The 12,955-nt window shown below is 42.7% G+C and overlaps 1 protein-coding gene across 5 annotated transcripts in view; it reads right to left on the bottom strand.

Annotated features, from left to right (window-relative positions):
• Nucleotides 1-12,955, bottom strand: part of LOC137321894 (uncharacterized) — a 198,143-nt gene that overhangs the window by 85,428 nt on the left and 99,760 nt on the right. For all 5 annotated transcript variants that reach the window (XM_067984733.1, XM_067984732.1, XM_067984731.1 and 2 more), the window contains 2 exons: nucleotides 1,136-1,510; nucleotides 230-353 (listed from right to left, as the gene is read on the bottom strand). In XM_067984733.1, coding sequence (XP_067840834.1) covers nucleotides 230-353; nucleotides 1,136-1,510 — 499 coding nt within the window. The remainder of the gene's footprint in view (nucleotides 1-229; nucleotides 354-1,135; nucleotides 1,511-12,955) is intronic.

The following is a 12,955-nucleotide window of genomic DNA, read 5'->3' on the forward strand; positions in this document are numbered from 1 at the left end:
GGAAGATACAGGGATATAGGGAGAGCAGAGCAATGGGATTAGTTTTGTATTCCTCTAGACAAGAGCTGGCACAGATATGATGGGCCAAATGGCCTCCTCCTATGCTGTAAAATTCTATGGCTCTAAATATAATCTGCAACACACTGTCATTTATTTTTGGTGCTTTTCATTAATTACTTTTTGCAGAATTATAGCACAGCCTAGAGATAAAGATGTCATTAAAACTTACTTGAATTTCTTGAGGTGCTTCCGGTCCAGGAGTGGCAAGTCCCTATCTCTCATCAGTCCCTTGGTAGTTGAATCCTTTGACCCCAGGCCAAGTTGGATATTGTGTTCCAAGGCATAGACTCCTGCTGTGATTAGAGTGAAACTGCCATATACTGAGTAGCAAAATTAAACTTCTACACTCATAAATGATGATCGTGTTCAATCCCTTTTGCAAATAGGATAATCTGAAGATTATCAGTTTAACAGTAACATTTTGGCAAATCAATTTTATTATCTAACACAGAAATAAGTTCGTTGATGCTTAATCATGTGGCAATACTAATTTTATTCTGTGAGTAGGCTAAATTCTGTAAGTGGGCTGGTTTTTTGAACTGCCTCCAGCACCCATTTGAATCTCAAAATAGCAATTGGGATCCCATATATGTTAAAGGATCCCGTTTGGTTAATTAAAAGTGGACTCATCAGGCCTGCAACAGGTAGGCACTCCAGCCGCCCATGTAAAGGCCCCTACCGAGATGGTGGCAGCTGGAAAATGAACCTTCCAGCGCAGTAAGTAACCCAAAGTCATTTTTAGGCTGGTACCGCTTTGTTTATACTGGGTGGCCACAGTTAAAATCAGCCCCATTGGAGGGCATTTCTGCGCTGATTTGTGCCCCTGCCCGCTAAAATTATGCTGCAAAACCAGTGGAGGAACAGCAGAAAGCCTAGGCCTAAAAGTGTGCTGACAAAAAATGATCCTTAAAAGGTTCTTGTCCTAACATTTTGCTCATTTTTATTCAGCACCTTTCAAGAAGGCAATCAATGGTCTCACAATACTAGCATTTCCTACTTCTGTGTAAGTCAGGACACCACAGCTATTTACTAAATGGACAGCATGATAGACATAATGTAAAATGAACCCAAATACCTGGAAATGCATTAAAGTCAGATTGCTGTAGGCTGGAATGAAATAGCTCTTTCATTGAGGTCTCCAGGCCTTTTATTTTATGGCACTGTTTCAAAACACTCTTTGTGTCAGAAAGGTGACTTGCCCAAACTCTATGGCAGTCTGGTAGACCGAGATGTGTGACTGCTCTAATTGGTGATTCAGTGTCTGACAGAAGGCTCAGGGGAAGTGCTTGTAACAAGTCCTCAGTGATCTCACACCGGTCATTTTTCTGCCCTTCAACATTTACATTGATTCTTCTTGCTCTCTCCGAGGCTGATGTATCCAGTGCTTCCAGGACTCTACGCTCCAGTTCTGCTTCTAGCTGGTTCTTCAAGGATTCTTGCCATGTCTGGTCTACGCACAAAGACAATATGATCAGATTTAACACAACTTTTTCTGAAAGCTTTCTCGAAAGCAATATATAAAAATGAGATCAGTCACACTTTAATGCCTGATTAATGAATAGATAATCTTCCAGTACTGGAGCATTAAATTACAGGCTTCAAGTTTAACCTATTTTTTTATCAGAAACTATTATAATCCTTTAAAAGATTCATTACAGTTTTGATGCTCAGGTACTTTTAGTAATATTTGACAATTTGGATGCATTCTCAGTGGGTAAGATATAATAAAACATTTAAAAATATCAAAGCAATAAACATTAATGTAAAGCAGACAAGTTAACATTTCCACGATGATTTTCCTTAATGATTTTGGACATTACCCAATTCTAGCACCACTGAGACTTGATTTAAATCATGGAGCAAGCAGATAAGTCACATTCCTTCTTAGACCTTACTACATTTACATGAACACCTTTGCAGTGCCACTTTTTGAGAAAGGTATTAGGACCTGGGAAAATACCTTGGAAAATGGCTTATGAACATAAGAGTGCATAAGCTCCATCCCAACCATGCATGCAAGAATCAGAACTTTAAACTGCAGTACAGAAGCATCTGTAATCAGTCCCAGAATTGGATATTAGGCATACCTGGAATTTCCTCGGAGCAACTCTTGCTCTACCACTGTAACTTCACCAGAGGTGTGGTGTGAATGGGATTTCTGCCGCACTTCAGGCAAAGTTAAGGCGGTAGAGCGAGAGCTGCTCTGAGGAAATTCCGGGCCCTCGGCTGATGCTTATCCCAAACCACATGATCTAATCTCTGGATTTAATCGCCAGTTTGGCTACATCAACATATGTATGTAATGTGACCTTTGAAGACATCTCAGTGCCTGCTCATTTCAGAAGCTATCATAACCAATAGTAAGTATACAGGAAAATAAGAAAGCATGGATGAGAAAAGGCCATCTGATCCAATTATTCCAGAACCCATGTACAATATAACCTATCATGGGTTCTACCCTAGTCTTTTAATACCCTGAGGGAAGAGTTCTCCATAACTCCCTGATCCCCAAAAGCTATTCATGCAACAGCTCAGAATGATCATAGCACCAAAGACCATTCTTCAAACCCTTAATGGGGGAGAAGTTATAAAGATCTGATCAATCATGAAAGAACCTATGTAGAAAAGAAAAGAAAATTGATTACTATTCCAAATTTGTTGGAAAACAAAAGCCTTCGGCTCGACCCTTCCATTCAACATTTATGAAAGTGATTTTGTAAAACACTCAAACTTGTCTGTCACCGAATCTAAAAGGAAGTAAGTAAATAATTAATGCCATGTTGCTCCTGGTTTATTTTTAACATTCTTGCATTTGTTCTTTCTGAGTAAGTTTCTATTCCATGAACATGAAGACTTCATGGAAGAATTAATCTTTTGAGGAAGAAAAGTAAAGTTTTGTATTGTCATTTGAGTTACTTCCCATTGTTCTGCTTCAATTAAGTAAATGCTTGAAATCGGGGAAACAAAAGGTGGAATGATTAGTGATGGGACTCCACAAGTGGGGATTATAACAAAGGGGTACATTTCCACAGGGGTTCTCATGCTCGTCCTCAGTGGAAGAGCTGTAGAAACTGTAAAAAAAAAAGAAGTGTTAATGCAATCCACGCCGTTTATTTGGGGTTTCCATGGCTCCTGTCGAAGTTATGGTGGATGAGCGGGAAAACCCCCCACGGAAACTCACCCCAAAATGTTTAAAAACCTTTTTTTGTTGGGTAGGGAGGTAGATCGGCTATGAGGTGTTTTCAAATGACAAGATGATGCATTTTGAAGCGATTAAATGCATTCATTCCAAAATTCAAAGTTTCCCTTCACAAAGAAGGACTAAGAATGCAGCAATCAAATGTAAGAAGTGCAAAGGGACAGAAAGAGGGGAGGGGAAAGAGGAGGAGACAAGGGAGGCGGAGGGATTGGAGGAAAGGGGGCAACGGAAAGGGGGATAGGGATGGAGAAGAGTCTGGGAAAAGAGGATGGACAAAGAAATATGTGTGGAGAGTGGAGAGGGGAGGAGGCCGGAGATGGAAGTGGGACAGAGGGAAAGTGAGTACGATGGAGAGAAAAGAAGGAATGGGAAAGAGGGATGGGAACAGGGGGACAGAAAGGGGAGAGGGATAAAAGAATGGATGAGAAGGAGGACAGGAGGTCGAGGGGGTGGAGGATGTTTAGATTATTAGTGGAGAAGGGCCTAACGAAGTGGAGGCAGGTGGTCTGGCTGCCTAAGGAATCTGAGGGGAGGTCAGCAATATGATATCAACATGTGTGAGTTGGCAGGTGACTGGAGAACTGGACGGGTGGTCCATGGAAAATGGTTGCAGTCGCATGCTTTGATGAGAATAATGAGGGGGTGACAGGAAGGTAAGTAGCTGAGCAGGAGAGGGGGAGGGGTGGTCCACTGAAGAGGCTTGTGGCTGTGGGGCCTGCCTAGCTGGTAAAGGGAAGGAGAAGGATGGCAGTTTAATGGATAGCAGCCAATAATCAAGCTCCTGGTCCTGGGTAATTGAACTTCTGACAGCTTTCACAGGTCGGTGAGTGAGGTCTATTTGGGGAGGGAGAGTCAAGTTGGAAGATCACAGACAGGGAGTTTAAGTGAGAGGCAGTCGTAGGAAACTATCAGGGGGCAAAGGAATTCTAAAAAGTTCTAAATTTTACTTAAAATCTTTAAGATATACTCTATTTACTAACATATACCAACATGGCTGTTGGTTGGAATCTGAAGATAGCTATATCTTAATGTAGATTGCTTGTTTACTTAATTTAAATATTTAAAACACAACTTCTATGGCCAAGTAGGTCATTATAAAAAAGACAGGCAACATGCAATTTTAATTGAACTAATTATTCACTCACACCAACATTTACAAAGTTCTTCTTGTCACTGGAGCCTGAAACTATAGCAATAGGCATGGAAGAGTAAATATTTTCACCCATTACAAAACCAGGCCAGTTAGTCTATAAGAATCTTCATAGCTGGGGAGCTTGTATCTCTGCAATGGAGAATTGTGTTACAGAAATTCAAATACATTATAGGTACTGTGCTCTAACTGAAACAGCATTGATAGGACAAAGAAAGCCAATTATGCAATGCATGTAGTTATCAAAACAGCATAATATAGTTGCTGAGTTTGATTACAGTTAAACAATATTCCTTGCCAAGATACATTAATAAATTAAGCACTTATATAATATTAAATTTAACAAGATTTGTTTTCTTGTTTTACAACCTCTATTTTTCTAATTAAGAATGACATACATGACCTCCATTTTATTATCTTGGACTACACATTTTAAGTTGCTCCAAAAAACTATTGCAGGACATTTTGATGCATTCATTCATAAATTCAGGTCAATTTGTTATATGTAGCCAAGAAATATTCAGCCCTGGGGCCTACAAATAAAATCTGCCAATGCTTTTCGACTGATATTTGGTTTCCTAAACCTGGCTGTGTGAGCATGTTTGCCATCTAATCCTGTTTAATTTGACCCCACGGAGAGCAGAGCCATGGCTGCAGAGGAGCGGGGAATTGGAGCGTGGGGCTGCCAGAAATCAGCGCGTGGTTGGGAAATATCTTTGCGGGACATCAAAATATCTCAGTCAGGCAGGAAATCTGGCAGTGGGGCTAAAATTGCAGGCCTGCAGAAGAGGCCAGAAGGAAAATTTAAATGAGCAGGGCCAACCTAAAGCAGCTGGTCGGGGTTAACATTTATAGCAAGGCACAAAAAGAAAGAAATTTTGAAGGGAAAGAGAATGAAAAAATTGAAAACAGTGATATATTTACATGAATATACTAAATTTACATCCATATGAGAAAGGCTGCAGCAGGAGAGAGCTGGTTTTGGATAGTGTAAGATAAGTGGTTGGGAGGGACATAGATGAACTGACACAGTGTCACCTAGTGGGTGGGGTGTTAAATTTTGACAGGCCATTTTTGACACTGGGAAATAGGGAATTTCCATTATAAATATTGACATAAAAACATTACTTAAAAATCATGACTGCAAGAAGTAAAGTTTATTTAGACAGGAGGTGTGTTCATACAAAAGATTTGTAATAAGATTTAGATGGTTATATGCTTTCTGATCACATAAATAGCCAAGTACCACTTTTAACCTCTTTCCAAGCACCCACTTCAGTAATAATAATTTTATTTCCCTTTTCTCCTATCAGGCCTCTCTCCCATCCTCCAGAATTTCTTCCTCTAATCCACATATATAATTGAGCTGAAATGTGTAGTGATTGATTAACTCCCTGTGCACAAGGAACATCCTTTTGATGTAAACATCGAGTTACATCAAAACTACAGCACAGAAACAGGCCATTCGGCCCAACTGGTCTATGACGGTGTTTATGCTCCACACGAGCCTCCTCCCTCCCTACTTCATCTAACCCTATCAGAATACCCTCCTTCTTGTGTTTATCTAGCTTCCCCTTAAATTCATCAATGATATTTGCCTCAACTACTCCTTATGGTAGCGTATTCCACATTCATACCACTCTTTGGGTAAAGACATTTCTCCCGAATTCCACATTGGATATTTTAGTGACAATGTTATATTTATGACCTCTAGTTTTGGACTCCCCACAAGTGCAAACATTTTGTGGTTTCAAATGTATAAAAGAATATGGACCAAAATATAAGATTATAACCCAATTATGTGTTACTATGGGCTGTTCTTTAATTACAAAATATCTAATCAGAATGTCAGAATAAATGGTTCAGGCTCAGTGACTATTTCATCCCTTGCTATTGTAGTTTGCAGCACTGAATTGTAACACACCTAAATATGATCCTCAGATTATAGAAACTGTAGAAAAAAACACACAGCATGGAGCTGTGTTATCTGACTCCAGTAAACAGAATTCAGTCAACTCAATCTTATAGACTTCATATTTGAACAGCCATAGTGCAATGATTGGCTGTGAGCTTCAACATCTTTTTTATTCATTCATGGGATGTGGGTGTCGCTGGCAAGGCCAGCATTTATTGCCCATCCCTAATTGATCTTGAAAAGGTGGTGGTGAGCCGCCTTCTTGAACCACTGCAGTTTGTGTGGTGAAGGTACTCCCAGAGTGCTGTTAGGTAGGGAGCTCAAGGATTTTGACCCAGCAACGATGAAGGAACGGTGATATATTTCCAAGTCAGGATGGTGTGTGACTTGGAGGGGAACGTGCAGGTGGTGGTGTTCCCATGCAGTTGCTGCCCTTGTCCTTCTAGGTGGTGGAGGTCGCGGGTTTGGGAGGTGCTGTCGAAGAAGCCTCGGTGAATTGCTGCAGTGCATCCTGTAGATGGTACACACTGCAGCCAAGGTGCGCCGGTGGTGGAGGGAGTAAATGTTTAGGGTGGTGGATGGGGTGCCAATCAAGCGGGCTGCTTTGTCCTGGGTGGTGTTGAGCTTCTTGAGTGTTGTTGGAGCTGCACTCATCCAGGCAAGTGGAGAGTATTCCATCACACTCCTGACTTGTGCCTTGTAGATGGTGGAAAGGCTTTGAGGAGTCAAGAGGTGAGTCATTCACCGCAGAATACCCAGCTGTGACCTGCTCTTGTAGCCACAGTATTCAGTCCAGTTCAACTTCTGGTCAATGGTGACCCCCAGGATGTTGACTGTGGGGGATTCGGCGATGGTATGTCAAGAGGAGGTGGTTAGACTCTCTCTTGTTGGAGATGGTCATTGCCTGGCATTTTTCTGGTGCGAATGTTACTTGCCACTCAACAACTTAAGCTTGGATGTTGTCCAGGTCTTGGTGCGTGCGGGCACGGACTGCTTCATTATCTGAGGGGTTGTGAATGGAATCTGCAACAGCAGCAAAGGCTGTCACATGATTCATTACAGTAAGTTTGAGCAGTTCATACTGTGTGATTGTCTCATAATAAGTATCCACATCTTACTGCTTTTCTTTGACACTGAACTGTGAGAAAACGGGCAGGAAAACAAAAAGATATTTTGAGCATACACATCATTATGAAATGTTTTCAGGACACAGTGGGTCAGATTTCTTTGTAGATGTTAGGCTTTTTGAAGTAACTGTGAAAATTACTCCAATCATATTGGTTAAATATCTGGTAATAAATTAGCTGTGAATTGCAACAAAAAACCCTGTCTGGAATAAAGACATTTCAAGGCACTTTTGTACTGCTGGCATGTTGTTGTGGCAGGTACTTTACGTGGTTTTTCTGCTGCCACTCACATGGTATAATACGGGGAAGAGAACCCCCAAGAGTCCAAGCAGACCTTTTGTGAGTTCTGACAGTGAATGGTCATCCCTTTGATGAAAATTGCGCAGGGTCTACAACAGGTGGGTGATCCACTCTGCCAGGTTATTGCCCAGAGGGCGAAATTGAAAAGTACCCTCTTTCAGTCCTCTGCATTTGAACATGGTAAAAAGTCATGCAAGATATTTTATCATGGTGGGAGTAACATTACCATAAGAACTGCAACAGTTCAGGAAGAAGACCAACCATTACCTTCTCACCATGGATAGGCAATAAATTCGACCTACCCAGGATCACCCACATCCTGAGAATTTTAAAAAATACCCCTTTAACTTTTCTGAACTGGGTTGCGTGTTCTATTTAATATTTCAACACCTTCCAAAAATTCAAAAAAAATGTTATACCCTTGATCCTCTGTGATTCCTTTTTGCTCAGAGAAAAGTCTGTTGGGTCTTTAACACTCAGCTGTTGACAAGTTAACGTCGAGGACCTGTTTGTCTGGATTCCAGTTTAATATGGAACAAAATTATTGAACTCCAAAAAGTTATTTTCAGCTTAATTTTGAATTGAAACAGTACTAGTTCTACGTAAAATATATAAAGTCAGTACTCAGACAAACTATCAAAGCAAAATATAATGGCTATTTTAGTTCGTGTTTATTCATCCTATTCAATAATGGTCAACACAATTGGAGACAATGGGGTAAATTTTAACATACCTGTGGGACATCAGCGGGGTGGGGGGGGGGGTGGTCAATACGTGTTTGGGAAACCTGGAAAAATTTTGCATTGTCTCGAGCGATCACAAATCAATTGAAGGCCCTTAATGTGACCACCTGGTTCCTTAAAGGGACATTGCAATCATGGATTTTGAGGGAGAATGGAGGAATTTAATGACATGGAGCAACAAAGGATGAAACCAGCACCCAGGTTTACTATCTCCTCACTTGAGTTGCTACTGGCCGGTACGAGGAGCAGGAGGGACACACTGTACCCGATGGATAGGAGGAAGCGCACTGCCTCTGCCTGGCTTGAGGTAGTAGAGGAGCTGAGCAGCAGGACCACTGTCTCAAGGACTTGGGTTCAGTGCAGGAAGCGCTTTAATGACCTAACCAGGTCAGGAAAAGTGAATACAGTTACTGATTCACCTACATCCTATGGTGCAGGTCCACCCCCCTTCCTCTCTCACTCTGTCTTGCTAAGCCTACTCCATCACATTACTCCTCACTCCCATTTAAGTCTCATCATTAACTTACCTTTACTTTCTGTGCACTTCCTCACCTCCCCATTTGTGAAGCCACCTCTCCCACTCACCCCAATCCTAATGCAATGTCATGAATCTGTCTGATTGTCATTCTCTGATACATCGCTTTCATTGTCAGCCTCACCCAAAGCAATGCATCCATCGGGTGATCCCATTACCTTCACTCATTCTCACATCTGTTCTTTCTCCCCTTGTAGAAGAAGAGAGCGCAAATTGCACGAGAGAGGAGTAGGACTGGAAGGGGGTCACCACAAATAGTGGCCCTGACAGAGCCGGAGGAGGAGGCCTTAGAGCTCAGCCACACGGTTGAATGCCTGGCTGTCAGAGATGCCGAGACTGGCACCCTGCAAATGTCTGGTGACAGAACTTTAACATCCTTCACACACATCATGAGTTGGCCTGTTGTACTCCTCAGTATGCCCATTGCAAACTAACTTCTGCGATGATTCTTAATATTGCTTTATGTTCTCTTCCAGGACCTGGATGAAGAGGCATGTGACATGGACAAGGGCGATTTCTCAGAGGAGCTCCATGCCTCTGAGGGTGCAGCGTCACAGCATATCCAGCCCATCTTAGATATGAGCGACTTCCTGGCATCACGAACAGCCAGGTGTGCTGCTGCTCTGCCAATGGGTTACCCATTGTGCTCCTCCTCTTCCTCCTCCTCATCTTCTTCAATGTTGCCGACAGATGAGGATGCTTCATGAGCGAATGGGAGCTCTTCCACCTCTAACCCTCTCTGTTGAGCGATGTTATGCAGGACGCAACACATGACTATTACCCTGCACACCCTCGCTGGCGAGTACTGAAGGGATCTCCCAGATTGATCCAGGCACCTGAAGTGCATCTTGAGCATTCCAATGGCTTGTTCAATGACAGATCTAGTGGTGATGTGACTGTTGTTTTACCACTGCTATGCATCGTTGGCGGGGTTTCTCACAGGTGTCATGAGCCACGTCAGCAAGGCGTATCCCTTGTCTCCAAGGAACCAGCCCTTAAGCCTGTCTTGTGCATGGAAGATGACCGGAATGTTGGACTTGTGCAAAATGAAGGAATCATGGCAGCTGCCAGGGAATTTGGCATACACCTGCAGAAACCTCTTTCGGTGGTCGCAAACCAGCTGTACATCGATGGAGTGATATCCCTTTCGGTTTATCAACAGTCCTGGCTGATGTGCAGGTCCTCAGATTGCTACGTGTGTGCAATCAATTGTGCCCTGCACCTGTGGGAAGCCAGCCAGAGAGTTGAAACCCACAGACCTCTCAGTCTGGCTGATGTCATCGCAGGGGAAGTTGATGTAGTCGGACACCCTGGTAAACAAGCCATCCGTGATCCGTTATGCAGACAACTGAGAGATCCTGGTGATGTCACTGATGGCGCCCTGGAAGGATCTGGAGGTGAAGAAATTGAGGGCGGTGTTGACTTTAACTATGACGGGCAATGCGTGGCCATCAGGCCCAGCTGGGAGCAGCTCTGCATGAAGGAACGTGCAAATGTCTACGACCACCTGGTGACTCAATCTGAGTCTTTGCAGACACTGCTCCTCAGAGAGGTCCAGGAAGTTTAGCCTCTGTCTGTAGACCATCTCATGTGGGTGGTGCCTCCTGCGACCCTGGTCCCTCTGTTGGTCCCCTCTCTGCTCTTCTGCAGGTCCTTGTGGTGCACTTCTGTCTTGTAGAGTTGCAATCCCAGAACTGCACACCGTGCCTGTCACGGATGGTGATGTGCCACTTCCTCAGATGTACCGTGGAATAAATCCATTGCCACCCCCCCCAATCCTGATGTTGTCAGTTTGAGAGAGTCCAAAATGTGTGAACACAAGAATTCTGAGTGTTAACCAAGAAATCTTCGTCTAAGCATAAAGAACTCCCAGCGAAAGGTTTGTCTGAGAGAACTGATTGCCCTGCTGCAAAAACTCACCTTTTATTCCCATTCAATCACTGGTTTAAAGGTCCAAATGAGGGCTGGCTGCAAGTCGTCTCCGTTTCCATGACGTATTTCGGAGGCCATAGGAGACACATTCAGGAGCAGTTAAAATGGTTTGTGTCGGTCAATACACAAAAAGTTAACAGCTTTAAGTAGTGTAAATACTTCAATTGACCCTTTAAATATTGTCCCGTCGGCTTTATATGCTGGCAGGACTTCCAGGTGTCAGAATCGCGTACACAACCAAACGAGTCTGGGTCAAACCCGGAAGTAGGCATGTTGGAGCCGGGATGCGGTCCTGCTCTGAAAACGGAGGATTTTTACGACCCATCCAGCCCCGGCCCACCCGTTCTTGGGGGTTAAAATTTACCCCAATTAGTGGCACAATGAGTTAATACTTTGTCTTTTCACCATTGAAATCTGGCTTTTAAATCACCCCAGGCTGATAGGATGACAGTCTTTTCTCTCTGCTGTCTTAAGAGTTTTACAGAAAATGAGTTTGGACAGGATTAATCCAGGTGCGAATGGGCATTGGCCCACAGCACTAAACTGTACCTAATTTGGCACTAAGAACTAGAATTTCCTGCTTTTGCTAATATTAGCAAAAAAAGCAGACATGACTAAAAAGTTCTGTAATGTCGAGGGAAAGTACAAATGGATCATTCATTTGGTTCAGCACTGCCGTGAAGATTCTTACCCTATCAAAAACAAGTTCAAAAAGACCACTGAAAAGGGAAAATTAAGAATGAACTCACACAAGATACTGCAGCTGCACAATTAAACTTCTTGTATTGTGTTCTTGTAGATGTTATCCTATAATTTAGTAGGTGCTACACTCTTCCAACAGCTAGATGCTGTAATGGAAGATGGTGTGGTTGGTAAACTGCAAGGATGAGATCAAATCGGCTGGAGGGTCTCCATCTCATGATCTTGCAAACCTAAAAAGTGAATATTTGACTGCAGTTCAGACCCAGTGATTGTCTGCCCGTCCCCCATCCCCTCCCCTTCCCATAAATCAGATGGTGTGCTTTACACGAGTACCCAACTTGACCTTGGCTGAAAATGGTGGCAGGTCAAAAGTTCTGAAGTACAGGGCTCAAAATGATCATAGCCTGGAAATCACTTGAAGTACAATGTCGGGAGTATGGCATAGTGCTACTTACCATCCATTTCCCACCTATTGCAAAATTGCTGATTGAAGAAAGTTTAATTTTACCCCTGTTCAAAAAAGGGGAGCAGGATAAACCCGGCAACTACAGGCCAGTCAGTCTAACGTCAGTGGTAGGGAATCTTTTAGAGACAATAATCCAGGACAAAATGATTTATTAAGGGCAAATCGTGTTTGACTAACTTGATTGAGCTCTTTGATGAAGTAACGGAGAGGTTTGATGAGGGTAGTACGATTGATGTGTATATGGACTTTCAAAAGGTGTTTGATAAAGTACCACATAATAGACTTGTTAGCAAAATTGAAGCCCATGGTGATTAAAGGGATAGTGGCTGCATGGATACAAAATTGGCTAAGGGACAGAAAGCAAAGAGTAGTGCTGAACGGTTGTTTTTCAGACTGGAGGGAGGTATACAGTGGTGTTTGTATTAGGGGTCAGTATTAGGACCACTGCTCTTTTTGATATATATTAATGACCTGGACCTGGGTATACAGGGCATAATTTCAAAGTTTGCAGATGACACGAAACTCAGAAATGTAATAAACAATGAGGAGGATATTAATAGACTTCAGGAGGGCATAGACAGATCGGTGAAATGGGCAGACACATGGCAGATGAAATTTAACGCAGAGAAGTGTGAAGTGATAAATTTTAATAGGAAGAATGAAGAGAGGCAATATTAACTAAATGGTACAATTTTAAAGGGGGTGCAGAAACTGAGAGACCTGGGGGGTGCACATACACAAATCTTTGAAGGTGGCAGGATAAGTTGAGAAGGCTATTAAAAATGTATAGGGGTTCCTTGGCTTTATAATTAGAGGCATAGAGTAC

The sequence above is a fragment of the Heptranchias perlo genome, chromosome 5, assembly GCF_035084215.1.
Source record: "Heptranchias perlo isolate sHepPer1 chromosome 5, sHepPer1.hap1, whole genome shotgun sequence".
In the NCBI taxonomy this organism is placed as follows: Eukaryota; Metazoa; Chordata; class Chondrichthyes; order Hexanchiformes; family Hexanchidae; genus Heptranchias; species Heptranchias perlo.